The sequence below is a fragment of the Phallusia mammillata genome, chromosome 2 (genome assembly GCF_965637545.1).
Source record: "Phallusia mammillata chromosome 2, kaPhaMamm4.hap1.1, whole genome shotgun sequence".
Taxonomy (NCBI): Eukaryota; Metazoa; Chordata; class Ascidiacea; order Phlebobranchia; family Ascidiidae; genus Phallusia; species Phallusia mammillata.
Window position 1 is genome coordinate 14,851,845 of NC_137253.1, and position 19,489 is coordinate 14,871,333.

The 19,489-nt window shown below is 42.1% G+C and overlaps 1 protein-coding gene across 1 annotated transcript; it reads left to right on the forward strand.

Annotated features, from left to right (window-relative positions):
• Positions 1–929: 929 nt before the first annotated feature.
• Positions 930–19,375, forward strand: LOC145213995 (nuclear receptor subfamily 2 group F member 1-B-like). Its single transcript, XM_080082414.1, has 5 exons — positions 930–1,196; positions 1,446–1,874; positions 4,846–5,047; positions 9,303–9,830; positions 18,072–19,375. Exons 2-5 carry the CDS (start codon positions 1,479–1,481, stop codon positions 18,347–18,349), a joined length of 1,404 nt encoding a protein of 467 aa, XP_079938540.1. The 5' UTR covers positions 930–1,196; positions 1,446–1,478; the 3' UTR covers positions 18,350–19,375.
• Positions 19,376–19,489: the final 114 nt, after the last annotated feature.

The window sequence follows — 19,489 nt, forward strand, 5'->3', positions numbered from 1 at the left end:
GTATGAGCAAATAAGTATGAGCATGTCGTAGTTATTACTGCACAACCAAGTTCACGGGCCCACGGCCAACTCTCCTGACTATTAGGTCGGTTTATCGCGACCTTCATGTGCAAGGTTATGAAATGTTGCGGCTGTCGACGGAAGATGATTGGCAACGCAGTATAGTTCATAACTTCACTTCGCCGAGTTGCAAAGACTAATTGCGTTTTATTGGCAAATAGATGCTTATGCATGGTTATTTTTACGCAACAAGCAATATGGTTACACTTTTATAGCGTAGTGCCGTAAACCCGACTAAAAACTTTATTTGGGACAAAAAGTATTTTATTTTTGCGGACGGTACAGTTGTTCGTTGGCAGCATTGGTATTTCTAACGGCAAGCGAAAATGTGGGACACGATGTTTTGCTTAAGCCAAAAGGTGGGCACATTTTGCAAAATACCAAGTTGAAGTGAAAACTCTAAGCCTAAATGCTACGTAAGGTCAACATCACACATGCGGTAATTTTTGGTGCGTCTTCACGTGTTTAGCATTTTGTAATTTAGCATTCTGTCATTTGTAGAAAAAATTTGTACATAGCGTTCACGCCAAAGCAACGCATTACTTCTAAACTATCTGGTGATAGGCGCGGCACAGGTTTTAAAAGGGCCCTTTGCGTCACAAAGCCCAGGAGATTAAAGTAGTTAGCAGTATACGCACGTAGTCAGTGGCATAACCACTGCTTGTCGCAGTTTGTTTACGTTTATGTGCGCTGACCAACAGGATCGAACATCAGCCCTTTTCGATGTGGGGGCTCTGCTCGTTTTTCCCCTGACTCGCCATTTGCCTTTCTCTTGCATTCTCTCACTTGCCTCCGCGGCACTTCTTTTCGCCGCTTGCCTACTCTAGCGCTCTTCGTTGGATGTCGGTTAGAGTGGTGTGGCAGGTCGAACTTGACGGCTGCGGACAGTCGCCTCTGTATTTTGGAGGTCACAACTGTTGCAACTTGGTTTATTTTGCAGGAGCTCATAGGTTAAGGGCATATTTCGCAGGCCGTCAGGCAGTTTTGCGAATTCCCAGTTGATTTTTGTAGCAAATAAGAGCTCGACGACTTCTAAAAAATTGCCGCTAGAAAAATTGATTTTGAACCGATGTAACGCAGGAATATTATTACAACGTCAGATGGAATTACGCCTACAAGGCTATTTTTTGTAAAAGGTTCGTGTAAATAATTTTAAATAAACTTAAAATAATTGAACGGTCACAAATTTGCAACTATAAGTTAAACTTATGTTAAAATATTTTCGTACAAATTTGTTTCAATGCTCTGTTCTTTCGTATTTTAAATCTAACAGATTGCATGCTTTATTTTATGTTTTCTTCACTTTGTCGGAACCGACATTCATCTGCTGAATATCCGTCGTGGATTTCCCGCCGACGCGCAACAAATCTTCCGATCCGAAATAGAAGCGAATCAACCAATCCAGAACGCTGGCTACTATGTCAATGGTCGTGAACTCGTGGCAGGACCCGACCCACCACACCCCTGATGACGTCACGGTTTTACCCCCAAACCATGACCCGGTCACAAGCCCCCAGCTTTCAAACCTGGCCCAACCCCCGGGCCAACCGCCCCCTCAAATCCAGCACGCCCATCACCCAACGACACCCCATTCGGCCGGGCCCCCGCCGCCCCAGTTGCCGGACCCCGGACTTTCGGTGCCTCCACAAACCCCCACTACTCCTGGGACGGGGTCAGTTAGCGACGGAAGCAATGTAACTACTATTGGAGGGGGTGACTCTTGTCCGACAAGTCAGTCGCAACAACAAAACCAACAACTTCATACTTCGGGAAGTTCGGGCACGAGCAGTGAAAAACCTCACATTGAATGCGTGGTAAGTACTTATATATATTTGTTTTCTAAATTACCATGTTCCATAGTGTTTACAAACAGCCTAGTGAATTTAGAAAGCCTACAGAGGGCAAACGTTTGACAACAGTCGTCGAGGCCACCGAGGCACCTAATTTTACAAGTTTTGTTAGAAAATTACTATTATCATAATAGCGTACGAACTATAGCGTGTTAAGCTTAAAATTGCCTGTGGTTTAAGGCAAATGTGACTAATTTGTAATTGTCTTGTTTCAATATGGCTACACAATATTTTCATGCAATAAATTTGGGAATATCATTCAGATATTTAACAATGTTTCCCTTGATGTCAAAGTTTGTCATAAAAATGATCGTAAATCATAATCTAAGCAAGTTTTAGAACATGAAGTCCAAACTTTAAAAATTGTTTTTGTCACATAGTTAGTACTCCAAACATAACAAACCAGTGCTTTAGACGAGAAATCATTGCTGCAAATACGAACGTTTTTTTGCCGAACGCTTGTTATCGTTTTTCGGACGGACGCCATTTTGCCGTTTCTGGCCAAAAAATCGCTTTGCAACTGCATCGTTCAATTTCCCCGCGCCGTGGAAAAAACGTCGCCAAAGCGTTATGCAAAAACTTGACTGGCGACGCTTGTCCGAATAAGAGCATAATAAGTTGTGTTTAACGGGTCATTTGGCGGTCATGTTTTATGGCTTTCCAGTCAATGTTCAGGACTCGTGAACTGTTATTACCACATTGACAGTAAACCTTACAACGGACTAACTGGCGGATATAAAAAATGATGTTAGCGTTTCCTGGTAGCACGTCGATGGACTACAGTCCTAGAACGAAGGTATTATATGTTTATGGCGTGACAAAGGCACAAAGTATCGAATTCGGTGAAATTAAGATCGTGCCCAGAATCGAAGAGGTCACCTTTCTGTTTGACAGAGTTCGCACCTTGATAAAAAATTCACGTGATTCAACTTATATTTAGGATCGACCAATAAAGTAGCAAACAGGAGCAATGCTTTGCACATTCTCGCAAATAAAACTCTGCTCTTAAACGACGTTTCATTACCCCTCTTTCGAACTTTTAAACTCCACACCTGCGTTGTTACGAGCTTTTCAGTCTTTGATCATGAACATGTACGCCATAAAATTTGACCACATTCTTGTGATGTAAAACGGCCACCTGGAATTTGGTCTGGTTTACAAAAACAAATAGACTTCGTGATTCGCAAATTTTAGTTTCAAGTTGCATTTTGGGTAACTTTTTCATGCTATTCTTCCGATATGCATGCTGTGTAGTCGACACAGTTACTTTTTGCACTTTCATTTGCTTCCAGCAGAAAACATTTGCAAGTATATCGGAGAATATGAATGTTCCTCTTCGGATACAATGCATTTTAGCTGCTAAGGCGTGTGCTATTCCAACAAAAACTCTTTTTAAGAGCAAAGGTCACGAGCCTCGTTACAACAAACATAATAGGGTATGGTATTTTCACCCATACTTCTAGTTTAAATGCTACCTGTCATGCGTTATGTCCTTTTAATAGTGCGAGCAAAAGTTCTTAAGGTCTTCCGTTTGGAGTTACGGGCCAAACAGGTCGATAGCTAATTTCAACAGGTCCTGTGCATATTGTAGCGACATGCACTGCAGCATTGATGCGTTCATGCCCGGCGAGTCAGCTAGCGTTGTCCGATGGTGTTGCGACAATTATTAGTTGATTAATATGCAAGATCGCGTAAAGTTGCATCGATTTTTGTCGTATCGATGTGGCGGATAAACGCCCATGACAAACCAACAACTTGTGTTAAAATAACACATCACTTTATACCGCAATTTTACATCGAACATTACGTTTCGCACAAAGCTCTATAAGTATTTTCTTGTTTGTGTGGCCACTTAACGAAAATACTGTCTGTTTGATATGTGTGAGAGTTGCATTTCGCATTTATAACAGTTAGATTGAATCGTTTTGTCCCATTTATGAGAAAGATGAACTTGCATCTTTTTAAAAATGGTAAACCAACACATCGTTTTGTTTAAGAAAGGCAATGACGCAAATACAAGATTCAGACGACATCCTTTGAATTTAATATTTACGTCTAAAAAAACAAAAACTACCCTTTGTATGATGCTTCTTGCGTCCCCGGTGGATTTGTTGCGGCATTGGGCACTTGACAGTAAGATCGCGCATTATCACAATCTAAAAACAGGAATTATAAACTGCAACATATGCACGTCGCTGTAATCTTCACTCTTTCTTCCCATCCAATTAAGAATTAAGGGGATTAACGCAATGGGCTGATACACTAACAGTCTAAAAGCCGGTCGGCAATGTAGCGCCATTTTCGAGGCATTTCTGCAACTGCCAAAGCAGCACAACCACCGACGACGCACAACCTATACGGTTACAAGTTTCAAGCGTCGGTTAAATGGTAGGTTTTGTGTCGAGGTCACGATGGGAAGATGATCTCCGATGCGGGCCAGGATTGGCGTTCAGCCTTGTGGTTGTGATTTGATAACGCCTCTAGTGAGCGAGATAAGAGCCTCGTGCAAAAATTGTCCCAAATATTTCGACTGTTGGTTGAAACCGAGAATTCCACGGCATTCCAATATATTTTCGAAACTACCCTGTTTTCGATTCACAAAAACGTGCTTAAAACTAAAGCCAAACTGCGACTAAGATATGAATATGTGGAGAAAAACAACAGATCTAAAGTAGTACAATCGACACCATGCTTGCTGTAATATTTCCTTATTTTAAAAGGAAACACATAATTTAGTTTTGAAATTCTATTTCTGTGACAACCTGTTTCAAATTACAGTTAGAATATTTTAGAATGTATTTAATTTTATGTTTTGTTGTTGTTTGGTGATAGAATCAGTCAATGAATGGTGAAATATATGTATATTTCGCCAAACTAGCATCTACATTTCCCACACAACCACAGGATAAAACATAACCTATTTACTATTACTTAGGTTTGTGGTGACAAGTCAAGTGGGAAGCACTACGGCCAATACACTTGCGAAGGTTGCAAGAGCTTCTTCAAGCGTAGCGTTCGGCGCAACCTCTCATACACGTGCAGAGGCAACAGGAACTGCCCCATCGACCAACATCATAGAAATCAGTGTCAATTCTGCCGACTGAATAAATGTGTGAAGATCGGAATGCGAAGAGAAGGTAGCGACATTTTTTTATTTGTGTGGTCCGTTTTATTTAAATTGTGGGGAAAAACAGCTCTAAATATATTTAATTTGTTTGGGGGCTTGCATGAACCTTGGTACAGCATTTTTGTCAGACATAATGTTGGATTCGAATAAAAACAGACTGCCTTGGCCTTGGAACGTCTCATACCGATTTTGTTAAATTTTTGTGAGCACATAGTAAAGCTGTCAGTGATAAAACACATAATTTAATCACCTAATAACTTATCATCCACAAACGAAGTAAAATATGATAAATGTAACAGATCGATATTTGTTGCCATCGCTTCATTGGGCTAATTCCCTGGTTTATCGCTTGATCAGTATTAGGGCTGTATGTTGATCGGATGGTGCGATGCATTTTTTACCGTCGAAGATCGCTTCGCAGCTTATCCTGTCCTATCGACACATCTACCTTGAGCGCATACTTTCACAGTTAGGCTACCGGCAAGTCTGCTTGGGATATCAGTATGTGTGATTGGGGCTCATAGCACAACGTCGAAAGCCGTTTTCAAAAACTGCAATTGAGTGGTTCGCAACACGTGAAATTGTAAAATGCCGTTAACAAGCAACTCAAATTGAACCACGATGAGGTTGGGAAATTCTCTTTAGTGTAGGAATTCCGAAAGTTTTGCATCAAGTCTATACCTTTTGCAATGTTGTGCAGCAATTTACAGAGGTGGAAAAAATGGGTACAATATTGTAATAACATTAGTCGCTACATGTACATCGTATACCATCAATATGCACAAAACATAAATATTTTCTGTAGTCCGGACGATTTTTGCACGTTTTATTTTAGGCCATTTATTGTCTGTGGTCTGTGGTCAGTTCGGCTTTAACCTCTTTCAGACCTTCTGGTGGTATTTGGCCGTGTGGCGGGTGCATCTATATCCCAATCCATTAAGGGAGCAATGCGCCGCTTACTAAGTATTGCGCCGCTAATCGACAAAATTCGTGAAAAGGCGAAGCGAGCGTGACATTTCCCGTCGACCGCCGGCAAGAGGCTTCTTCTCAAGTCGTGTGTTGTCAGCTAAACAATGTACACGGGTCAAGCGCAAGACGAACCCGCCTGTTTAGGCATCGAGATATTCTTGACCGTAGGCTCAGCGCAAACCCGGTTCACTGTTGACCTAACTGTTTAGGTGCAAACATCGATCACAACGACTAGTGCACAATTGGGTGCGGTGATCAGAACGTGTTGCGCCGGCAGGTTCTACGTAGCGCGACCATTGCGACAGCTTCCGCGAATCTCAGCATAAACGGTGCCCGCGCAAAATGACCACTATCAATTTTCATAAAAACACGCGGACGCTCGTTAGCCGGTCAACACTCAGGTCTGATCTCTTCTAAACACAACGAACTGGCGTGCCCCGCAGGGCGTGTACTTGGCCACGGTCACAATTTTATCGCGCTAGAAGGTCGAGCGAGGCGCTTGTGATGTCACGTCGCCGCGTTGACGGCCGTGACGTTTCGTCGAACCCGGTTTAGAAATGATCCGCTAATTTAGTGGACGCGGTCGCTGTTATTGCGCTTTGGCAACTTGCGATTCCGGGTTTGTCGCGACAGGTTATTTCCATCGCTTATAGCTTATGTAACAGCAGCGCGTCTGTGTGACACACAAGCACAGAGCTTCCAAGAATATCGTGTTCTTGTGCCCCTGTATCTTCGCGGCAATCTAAGCACTGGCATTAGGAAGAAAATCAGGCCTGTATACCTGGTACGAGAATTTTAAATTATCCAGCGTTTCTAGCATGACGACTGACATCTTTGAACCCAAGAGACCGGGCATTAGTTCGGCAATTTCTCCCTGGGCTACAGTGGAGAAACAACTGCTTCGGAAAATCGCCGAACACTTTTCGCGTTCGTAAAACAACAACAACCCCCGCATTTCTTGCATTGTTTGTTTACGTTGTGATAAATTTAGATGACAACACCCATGCACTGCCACAGCTTTCAACTTCCAAAAAATGTGCTGGAAAATCAAAATGGACGGGGTTAGAATATTTGCTCGTATATGTAGAAACCAAAGGTCTCACATATTTCGCAAAAGTAATAAGCGATACACGAGCCATTTTACAAAACATTGCTTAACTTACAAAGTATAAGTGTGGTCAAAGTAGGTAATGAGGTGTTTATTTATAGCTTATTTTTACACATTATTATAATTTTTGCTAATTTCTTTGCCAAATAGTCTACAAATCCTAAAAAATACAAATTGCTTGAGAATGTTGAGTCGGCAAAAAAACTTTGTCTGAAAACCAGTCAAAACCAATTGGACGTGACTTGCGTTTTTACAATTGATGCCCTGATTTCGCCGGTTGCGATTAGTTGGGCTGGAATTAATTGTCGCCCAAGATTCAACTCCTCAACTTTGCTCCACGCAAGTTCAAGTTGATCGATGTACTTCGCCAACACGTCCTCGGCAACGGCGACGTTACTGAAATAAAGCGAAGGCGTCGAGGCGTGAACCAATGCGCAGCGTGGCAAAAGCAAACGATGTATTGACTCGCATTGTTTTAGCGCAATGCATTGGGTGTTGGATGGGACGGCACCACGCTGTGTGATTTCGATTGCGATAGGGCGCCAGAATCGATCGGCCAATCAGATTAACCCTGGGGTCACGTGAAATCCGGCGTTTAATTCGTCGCAATTGCAAGTGCTGGCCGCAGCCTATGTACTGTACAGGAGGAAAATGAACTGTCACTTGATTAACGCACCCCACGTACGTAGCGGTCAACTCAAAGGAAAGTGTTAAGCGTTGTAGCATGGACTGAAATAATTGTAAAAAAACTTATCTACTTTCCCGCGTAATACAGTCTGCATGTTCAAAACGTGTGAAGTAAATTTGATTCGTGTTACATCCAGCCATATTAAAACTGGAACACATGTAAAAGTTTTTTTTGTTAAAATTTTTGCAAAGGCAATGAGACTAAATTCACTGAACTCATGCTGACGTATACTTTCTGTGTTTACACCATATGTATGAACACAGGTGCACTCGTAGGAATAGATGTTGGTTACAAATCGTTACGGTAGCAAAACGTCCACAAAAAAACAACAACGATGCAATAATCGACATGACGAGGCACCATGGTAGAGAACAAGGCATCAGCAAAATCGCTTGCGTAATTCGCACTTAGATCAGAGCTAAGCCAATATGTGGCGACAGTTCGATCACTTGGGATCCCGTACATTGGCAACTTGGCAAGTGCACTTAAACCGCTCACTCGCAGGCCTGACGACTGGCAAGTGCTTTCACTACACATGCTATTATCGGGACATATCGATCCAGCGATGTGCTGACTGCAACTTTTGGTCACCAATGTTATTTTTGTAAATTGCGGTCGCTGCACTGGTTTTAAATGTCACTTTACCACACTAAAAGTTAAGGGTTTTGCAACGTTTGTAATTTGTGTGCGCCAAACAGGTTGAAATTTACTTTAACAGAAAATAATCTAAACACAGAGTTTAAACAATAGCATAACAGTAATTTTAGGTATTTTTAAACGTAAACAAACACTTGACCGATACATTTTTGAACCTTAAATCATAACCGCAGCACCTTTGACCACAACAACATTTGCATTAAACGTTTTATCTCTAATTGCACAAATTTATGTATTGCTTTCTGTCAAATGACTTTTGTTACATGGTAAAACCATGGTGGCGACGTGTAATATTAACAAAGCAATAGGTCCATTGAAAAATTGAAGGGCACTGACACTGGAACTTATTTTCGACTTTATCAGCACGAGCATCTGTCCTTGGCCACGAACATAAATGCATAACATTTTATAAATTACATCGCACGTTTTGTCAGAACGTCGATACAGGATGGGGTACAAACAGCAAATTAGGGGAATTAAAAGGATTAAGACCCATATACGGAGATTAGAAATATGACGTGTGGTAAAACGTTTGACATATATCGTGAAAAAAATGATATCATTGTACAAGTCAATGTAATAGTGCAGCTACGCGTGGATATCCAAACTTTTATATTGTGCTAGTCACCATAAATAACTGAACCTAAAATAAACCCAAATTGACCTACATGTTGAAGAATGATTGGCATTTTAACTTAATTTGAAAATATTATTCACAAATATTGTGGAGTCACAAACATCACACAACTGGTGGCTTAGGTACCAATTTGGTTTGGAATTTTATGACTTTTATGATCAAGCTGCAAAATCACGTTTACTCATGTATATCATTTTCTTTTTCAGCTGTTCAACGCGGCAGGGTACCAGCCACACAGCCGCATCCGGGACAGTATGCGATTACCAATGGCATCGACATGGGTTTCGGGCCGGGCTACATGTCAGGCTATATCTCCATGCTTCTGCGTGCCGAGCCCTATCCTACTTCAAGATTCGCTCTGCAGTGCCCGGTACCCAACCAAATCATGGGCATAGACAACATATGTGAATTGGCTGCAAGGTTGCTCTTTTCCGCCGTCGAGTGGGCAAGAAACATCCCGTTTTTTCCTGATCTCCAGGTCACTGATCAAGTGGCCATGCTGAAATGGGTTTGGAGCGAACTGTTTGTTCTGAACGCCGCCCAAAGTCATATGCCTCTTCACGTTGCCCCTCTACTCGCCGCAGCCGGTCTTCACACGTCAATGTCAGCTGATCGCGTGATGTCATTCATGGACCACATCCGTATCTTCCAGGATCAGGTTGAAAGACTGAAGGCGCTGCATGTCGACTCTGCCGAGTATTCCTGCCTCAAAGCGATTGTCCTCTTCACTTCAGGTTTGTGTTTTATATGTCCATGTATAAATAATGTCGAGGATGTGCAAAGTCATATTTGTGGCTCGCGTTTGACTGGCAGCAATTCAAGACATTTCGATACTTCAACATCCTGCTGGTAAAAAGTCATGTTTACCAGCAGGATATTTCTTGTTAGTTGTAGTGGTAAAGTTACTTTACTATTTTCTTGAAATTTAGACATTTTTTCAACTAAAATTAACTAAAAAAGAGCAAATCATTATTAATTTTAAACTTATTGCTTCATGCAGGAAAATAGATTTGACGTTTTCGTAAATAACAAGTTAAAACGGTTTTGTTCAAACTAGTATATTTAGAGCGTACATTTTATAAAACATTACGATCCTTTAAAATGGTCATAACAAATGCGCAATGTAGATTTCAACATGTAGTGGTGTGGTCGCACAAATTATTCTCAAAGGCAAATAAACTTTCCCACTACTCGTGAAAGATTTCCACACACAATCTCACACCTCTTTGATGACAGGATAGGGAACAGTAACAGAACAAAAGCCGCTAAAGATATTTCAAGTCGGCGATTATCTGGTGCGACACGTCGGAACTAAGCGAAGCAGTCGTGACCTTTCCGCAATCACGTGTCAAATCGAGATTGTGAGGTCAAACACGCTCGATATTCGAACGTATTGACGCTAGATACGTCACAAGTAGCACGTCAGCAGGCTAACGAGCCAGGATTTCGGTTGAATACGCAAGTCGTATGATAATCGGTTGATATTTCACGTTGGCTCAGGAAATAGGTCACGACGTCATCAACGCTCTGAAGTTTGGAAAATAGTTACGCACTTTCCCCCAGCGTGACGTAATACAGGGGGTTTTGCCCAATATCTGCGATTATACCAGTTTTTTTTTACTTTTGTTGGGTCAACATTTGAAAAACACCAAATGTTACGGATTTTGGTATTCACTGATGTATACGCGAAAAAATCGATAAAAACTTGCTCTAGTCCAAATCAAAATTTAGCTCATTTGAATTTAGTGGCAACGCGGCAAAGGAACGCATTTTGTACTGACAGAGTTATTGGCAATATAAGTGGTTTTATATTGTTGAAAAAATCTGTCACTTGTTCGGGTTTTCCACTTCTAGAGGTAGATATTTGCAAGAGGGAAAGGATCTAAAACGAAAAAACGCTACAAGCATATATGTTCAAATTCCAAAATACGTCGCTGGTTTCCAAAATGTTTCCAACTGATAAAGAGTAGCAGTGGAATTTTTTCCGTCTATTTGCGTCGCGTTAATTTTGTTTTTACCCGCTGCGTCTTTGCGAAACCTCTAACTGCAAACTGTATATGTTTTGCTCGGGTTGGAGGAAAGGCATCGGTCGCTTCAGTGTCAGGCCGCGAGCAAACGAGTTTCGACTTTGATAATGATCGACAAGACCGCGCTCTCCGAGTAAGAGCTATAATAGGAAACGAGATGTCCTGGCGGCCGGGCTTGTCTATTTTCAAGGTGGCGGGGAGCACACGATTTTGGTCATGCCGATTAATACACTGCGCCCGCGGCTCCATATTCGGCGAAGTTCAGCTTGCTACGTGGATTTCTCCTTCGTACATGACATTAGCAAACTCAATACCTTCCGTCCCTCTGCAAGCACTTGACAAGACCGTTTTGGACGATGCGAATTTATGTTGACTTTTTTCACTTCGTCGTGTGCAAATACTATGCAATCGTGTAAAATTTGGCCAAAATGATGAGCAACGTATCACAATCCCCAAAAGATATTTAAACAACCGTTTAATTTTTACTGATTGGTTTAGTAAAACCACCTAACTTTTACTTCCAATTTAGCTGATTGCAGGAAAAAAACGGAGTTTTTCTTTTCAAAAACTGAATTGTAATAAATTCCAACACTATTTTTAGACAGATTAATAGATAAAAGACGGAAACAGTCTGCGTGCACTATATGTAGATAAAAAATGTTAATCGGGGAGTTATCGATGTAAAGGCGTGACGTTTTTAGCACAAAACCGCCATAGAGCTGTCAAGGGAACGGTGTTTTGTTTTTCCGTGTGGCCGAGCATTAGCATCGAGGCAAGTGCGATGGTCATCTGAGATGATGTTCGGAATTTTGAAGTGTTTTTGGTCAAGTGGGAATAAGGAGCGATGAAGCGGGTCAGATATGGGTCGATAAAGGCCTTAGGTAAACGACTTTACACTGACAAAACCCACATGAATTCGTCGTTTGATTTTCTTACGCTCCGGTGGCTAGATACTAACGCACTGTGACACGTGCGTGCGACGGAAGTGAAAAGTTGCTGCCATAAATAACTGTTAGTTTCGGGTCGGCTAAAGCGAGACTGGAGATGGCACAGAGGAGTGTTGTGTTTTTGTGGACCTTGCGTACGCAAAGGTTAACTGTTTTACCAAAGACCTGTGGTAAACGGTTACACACTTTTGGCGCAAGCCATGTAAATTCCCCTGGTATATGACATGGGGTTGTGTAATGGAAAACGGCAATATTCGAGAGCACTTTGTTTTTGCCTCAAACATTTCTCTCAACTTTTGAACATAAAACGACCATTAAATAAAAACATGATCAATTGTCACAGGAATAAAACTCAAACATATTTAGTCGAAAAAAATGCAATATCCTGTCCCGTTGTGTAAGTGAGCGGTAGCGGTATCAATTGCGTAAACAGAGTGAAACCAACAGCGAGAAAGCTTCGTGGTCCACATGCGGATCCAGCATAGAGCACCCGACTGACTGCTGCTATATGACTATAAGCTTCTACAATGGGATTATGGGGCAACGGGGGGGCAAAGGACTGGGCATTATGTGCGCTGTCGGTAGACGTGAGAAGGCTCTTAAGCCTCACTTTTGTTCTAATATTGTCTGAAATTGTGCGAAGACAAGATCAAAGACGATTTTTAGCTGAAATGGGATTCACTTGCGAGAGTAGAGGCATAACCTCGTAGTTCAAAGGCGGAAGCAACGGGCGATAAATCACCGTGCGAAGGAATGGAAAATCTTACAAGTTTTGGCTTCCAAGATGAAAACGTTTCCCCGTTTCTTTCGTTTAAGATTGCTTATGTGTTTTCAATTCCTTTGCTTTTAACCGATAGGCTTAATTGTTCCGAAGTTTTAAGTATATGACACAATTAACAAGAACATGAATCCTACGCATATACAACCTAAAAATATTATTTTAGTTTAGTGCGACTGGCGTGATGCAAAAACACATATAACTCTTAAAAGTTATAGGTCTTTAATTTGACTTCCTATCATAGGTTACTCCACGAAACAACAAAAGAGTGTCCTAGCAATCCAAATGAGTGGAAGGATAGACTCACTACGCACCCATATAACTCACTAAAACTAAAATCAAATTGGCAGTTTTAGTACCGACCGACTGAAATCGCATTACGTTGCATAAAACCCTGGACAGCAATTAAGCTGGACTGCCCCCGTGTGAGTTTTCCATATTCCAGCATTCCTGACTCTCTACGTCCTGTGGAGAAGGTGTGAAGCGCTCGGGTTATTGGTGGCGCCACGCTGGGTTTAAAGCGTCTATTGACCCGGCGACAAACGAATTGAGTGTTATGAGTTCATCACATTGCTGTGCTTTAAGTAATATGTAACAGCGTGGGAACTCGTTTCTGTTTTAACTAAGTTTCAAATAGGAATATAACGAAATTTAATATTTTCTTTCGACGCGTTTAGCTGAAAATATTTTATATGTGGGTCGCATGTGCCAACATCGAAACTACTTGCAAAACTGACACGTCTTAGGTTTAATCATGTTGCGCAATATGCAGCTCATAGCGATGAAAACATTTTTTCAGTTTAGCCTTATGCCGTTTAAAATCGAAGACCTCATAGGCAGAATTGGCCCATGGTTAAATTAGGAATACCCCTGCAACGGCGCATCAGTAGTTTTTCAGTTTTCGTATCGTTTCTTTTTTCCTTCACCAATTACGTAACACGTACTTGAACTAGACCTTTTCAACAATGATAATTAATCGCGAAAGCACAAGTGCGTTTGTGGTGACTTGACACGAGCAATAACAACCCAGATAGTCAGTATCAATTATTCAAGCAAACGTGCGCTCTGACTATGATTGAATTGTGGCTAGGAGAGGTGTCGGTCGGTCCGAGTGCATGGGCCCCAAGTCACGATGCCCGTAATTGGGAAGTACATATGAAATGCTGTAATAACAGCATTAAAAATGTATGTAGCCTTAAATGTGCCCCATAGCGAAATTGAAAAGACGCCGTATCGCGCTGACCCCGAATCGTGGCCCTCTGTGCCGTAAGAACCGATTTACGGGAACGTTTGTGGGGTTGATGCCCATCGCTTTGGAGAGTGGCTAATTACAGCTTTGGGGAGTCGGTTAAGTGAAACATGATCGGACAGCGGTCATTAAAACAAGTGCAGCAACCAAACGCTGACGATTAAATATTAAAAGGATAATAATCGCGAAGCATCTCGAAAAGCCGCGCGAATACCTGTTCACCCTGGCTTGTGGTGCGTGTTGATTAACATTGCGGCGTGAGCCAAGAACGCCTGAAGTTATCTTGACATCGCGTTGATTTTTAAAGTCGAAAGTGTCTGAAATTACCTGCTGTGGTCGATTCGAGCCTAGGTCGCTGATTGCTTAGGACGGATTGTGGCCGCGCAAAGAACGGGACTTGATTTATTTTCCGCCGCGAATTTGCTGACCCGACAGCCGCCCCTCTTATGCGTACAACCCGAACCCGGGAGAGCTTTTAATTTTTCATCGTGACAAAAAATAAAGGCTTGGGTTCCGGTTGCAGAAGAAAAACCTGGCAGTTGAAAATGTTACAAAAATTGCCAATCTAATCCTGGATAAAAAGCGTGACGAGTGGATAGGAAATCGCCGGAGTTTAGGTTGACTTGGTTGGAAATTGACCACCGAAAAAAAAACACTTGCATTGCTAAAACAGAAACAAATTTAAAGCGACAGTGATTAGAATTTCGGCGAATTCAGTCCTTAATGTTTATGTTTAACGAATGTTTAGATTTAGACAATGACAACCCCAAACATCGTGTATCAATAAACGGTTACCTGCTTGGAAGATGTTAATTTGTTGCCACTTTTTCAACGCAAAATCGGGCGTTTCAAATAATAATAAAGATTTGCATTTTTCGACACATACCAAAAAAATCGCAATGCGAAACATTTATCGATTAATACACCGCAAAAATTTAAACCATTCAAACTATGTTCAAAGTAGAAGATTTGTCTTTCCATTGTCAAAAGTATTAAAAACATTCCCACGCACAAATATTTGTGCTAGGGATTTGACCAATGGAATTCGTGAGTTTGGTCAAATTTGCGACAACGGTCAATTCTCACGCGGAAGTGGTTTTGAACTCACGCAACTTGGCACTTGTTCCTTGTACAACGGAAGGCGTATCGCTTGTCACATCGCCCACCCTGTTCCCAGACCTCCTGTTTGACACCTGGAGCTGACCCCCGGGCGCCATTTTGTGCCACAAACAAATGCCGGGGCAAATGAGCCCAGCGCTGACATGAAACGATCCAGTGACGCCCGAAATGGACAACTGGCGGTTGAGGTCACCGACCTTTGTACACTCATGCCCGCGCGTGGATCGCATTCATTAAATCTGCACAGCGGTTTTAACCAGGCACTAAGTGTCAGTCACGCCTACGAGCCAAGAGAGATATCATTCGGCGAGCAAATTAGTTTAGCCAGCAAATTGACCGCAGGGATGGCGCGGCGCTGCTTGCCCGCGTGGGAACGAGATTGATCAGGGCGTATTAGTGCCTGCTTCGTTCGGCGCGGGCCTCAACGCGGGCCCGAGACCGGCCTGGGGGCGTCAGTCGGCGTCCCTCGGGGCCCGAGCGATTTAATACTCCTGCCTGATCCGTCCATCGCCCGCGGGTGTTTTGATTGCCTGCCATGCTTATTAGTTTTAATATTTTGCCATGCTCCAGCGCTGCGCAGATGCAAGTCTTCGTATTCTCTCCCTTACGTCCGGACAAGAAGATATCTAATTGCCCACGTTCCTGTTGATTTGCTTGTATGTGCTATTTCAACATTATGAACCAACTGAAGCCTGTTTAAGACAGCTACCAACCATGATATAAATGTAAATATATGTAGAAATAAAACGTTGCAGGCCCGTAAACGACCAATGCAAAGATTGCTGTTTTATCCACATGATGCATTTACTAAATTAAAGATGTTTTAATTTGACGAAATATTTTCTTACTACAAACGATTGAAGATCTGCAAATGCGAAGTCCCGCAGTTGTGGGATCGTCAAAGTAGTTTAAAGTTTACTGTTTACACTTCACACTATTGAACATGGCCAAGATTGTTTGTGGTCCCTTTAATACGGGCGACTGACTATACAAGACAGAATCAAGCACTCGACCCTGACGCGCATCACAAACAAACTCTGATTTGACATTTAAGGCCTCGGGATTGACCTGTGACTAAATTGCGACACGACCAAAGCTTTTTAGCCGAAACGTTGCTTTGGTTTGATATCGGATCAAACACATCAAGTTTAAGCAATGCGCGATTTTAAGTAAAACCCGCTGTTCCAGATATACGGACTTCTGATGTTTTAGTGAGTGCATTTTACTGGGTTTTAGGCTTGAAGAACTGGTTTGTTTTTGACATGAAATATGCAAAACAGCACAATGTTACGCTGCTACAAATTTGTTTTAAGTTGTTTATTTCAAACCCTAGCGCTGGAACCAAGAAGCAATACATCTTTTGATTGCAGGGCGACACCGTACGATTAAAAAAAATCCCATGGCAGTGTTCAACGTACAGAAAGCTGCGCCTTGCGCCTGAAACAATAAAAGCCAAATAGGACGGTGGTTGTTATTAAAAACGAGAAAGTGACGAACTTGGACGGACGCTTGCACGCGGCTTCCCCTGAAATCGAATCCCAGTTCCCCAAAAGGAGCAAGAAGTTTAATAAGAGTTGGCAATCACGTCGGTACCCGGGCGACAGTCAATAAACGCGCAAGTCCCGAAATCGACGCAAACTCGATTTGTTTGCCACGGGCCCGACAGCGATTAAGAGCTAAGCGAATTTCACGGCGACCCTCTGCGCACAAGTGGATGAAAATAAGGAGTTGATTATTGCGCTGTTGTACGTCACCAGCGGTGGCAATAAACTTGGGAGGAAGGTTTTTCGGGCGGCAACATCCCTAAATTCGTCATTGCTGTCAGGGACATGTTTTTTGACAAGCCGCCGTGTTTCAAACTTACCGCAAGTGTACCGAAGGGTAGTGTCGTTATGATCCCCTTTTAGTTTGTGTCTAAATCTATGATGCAAGATTATATGATATAGTGACGGAAAACAAGTTACGTTTCGTATAATTTTCAACCCTTGTTTTTGTGCCCATTGTCTTGTGTGGTGTTTAGATCAACTTATGTGACATAACATCTGGTGGTATCCAACAGGATTAAGGCAAAATAACATTAATTTATGGTTTGAAAGTGAATAGCTTGTTGCTATTAATGCCTTTAATGCGATCCTATGAAGAGGTCACTTAAATGAAATTTAACCACATCATAAGAACATCGAGAAGCGAATACAAAACCCCAAATTACGTAAAACGTAAATCACAAAGGGTGTGGGAACGGTCTAAATACCCTAAAAACTAGTATGTCGTATATTTTCGGCGAAATCACCCCAATAAGTGCGCATTAGATTGCCTGCGTGACAATCAACAGTTTTTATCTGATTGCCGCAAAATCAGCAAAGCGGGATTTAAATGACGGGGAACCCCCGGACGTGTGACAAGCAGCCCCTCTGCGCATATTCGCGGGGGAGTGTTTCGTAAACATAACAAGTTCGCACGTAACAGTGAGCAATTCTCGTAAAGCACAAGCAATTACTTGTAGATATCGAACAAAACACTGACGAAAAAAGAGACCAGCAGCTTGTTTTAATGCCAATTCAGACCGATACAAACAGAGATAACTCCTGATTGTATAACATACTATGAAGAGTTTGTAAACATAGATAACACAGAAAACAGGTGCAAAACAAGGCACACCGAAGTTTGTCATGACAAGGCAATGTTTAATTTACCGAAAGAAAAAATGACGTTTTAAGCAGGTTTTATCGAATACATGTGTAACCATGTGCTGCAAATTCGTGCGATTTGCAAACGATATTTATTGTCGATCTATAGGTGCTTTTAAAATAAATAGTTTCGTTCAACATTGCTAACAGGCTGTTGTTTTTTATTAGATTCGCATGGTATCAGCGACTCGAGTCACATCGAGAGCGTGCAGGAGAAGTCGCAGTGTGCTCTCGAGGAGTACGTACGTCATCAGTATCCCAATCAACCGTCACGCTTCGGCAAGCTCTTGCTCCGTCTCCCTTCACTGCGCACCGTCAGCGCCAGCGCAATAGAGCAACTCTTCTTTGTCCGTCTGGTGGGCAAAACCCCTATTGAGACCCTCATCCGGGACATGCTCCTGTCAGGCAGCTCATACGGCTGGCCCTACCCCATGCCGTTGCAATGACGTCAGGATGTATGACGTCATATCCTTGTCATGGCGTCGGACTTATGACGACAACATTTTCGCCCATTGTATACGTCACACGTAACAATATAGCCAGTAATATGCCAACCTGGTGACGTCACGAATGACGTAAAACGACTGCTGACGTATAACGCGGCGTATCGTATCTTTGGTGTAGGGCATTTTTTTGCACAAAACAGTTTATTGCCTACAACGCCAACTGGTTTTCGTCCACGCGTGAACTGATCATAGGGACAACAGCAATATTTAACATTTCTTCCCAGTTTGTATTTGGGTACGTTTGTCGATGTAAGTTCCGTATAAGTCTCGGCGAGTAGTAGAAAATGATTTTGCATGTTCCTTTTTGCAACCTATCGCCAGAAGCATTTTTGCCAAATCTACCAATTGATTGAAAAAAGTTTAACTGCCTTTGGTTGGACAAAACTTCTTATTACACCTATCATTATGTCGTCACAATCACCCTTTCACGTGTCGTCATTTTGCCCCTGACGTCAACGCCCATGTTTGCGGTCACTGCCCGACCTGTGCAAAAGCCTATTTATTCTACTGTGTGCTTTTCCTCGTGATTATTGCGTCGCATTCATTGCGATTTTTCTTTTACTAAGTGTTCACTCGACGACAAAGACGAGGCCCGCTGTGGTTGTGACGTCACAGATGAAACTGCAGTCTGATGCCGTCTTTGGTGTTGTGCTTCATGTGTTACCGTGTTTTTGTCGGGGTCGTTGTCTTAATAACGAGTTAAGGTTATATTTGGTCATAGATAAGATTCGTAAAGTAAAATATTAAAAAAGGCTGATAAACAACAAAATTACCAAATTTTGAGAAAGAAAAAATTTCAGGTTATTTTTTCAGGTAAATTTATATTGATATTTTGGTAACCTGTTACATTATGTGAGCTCAACCCCGCTTCACCAATTTGCTTGTCGTGGATTGATTACGAAGTATTTGTAGGAAAGGTGTCGAAGACGCACAAACCTGTTGCATAAATAAATTTTTCAACCTCTACCACTTTTAAGTTTGTGTTGAGCGCTGCAGTTCGCAGGAGGAGTAAAAAAACGGCCAAAGAAGATAAATTAATTGATGTAGGAAAGTGACGGTGTTTTCCGATAAAACAATTTA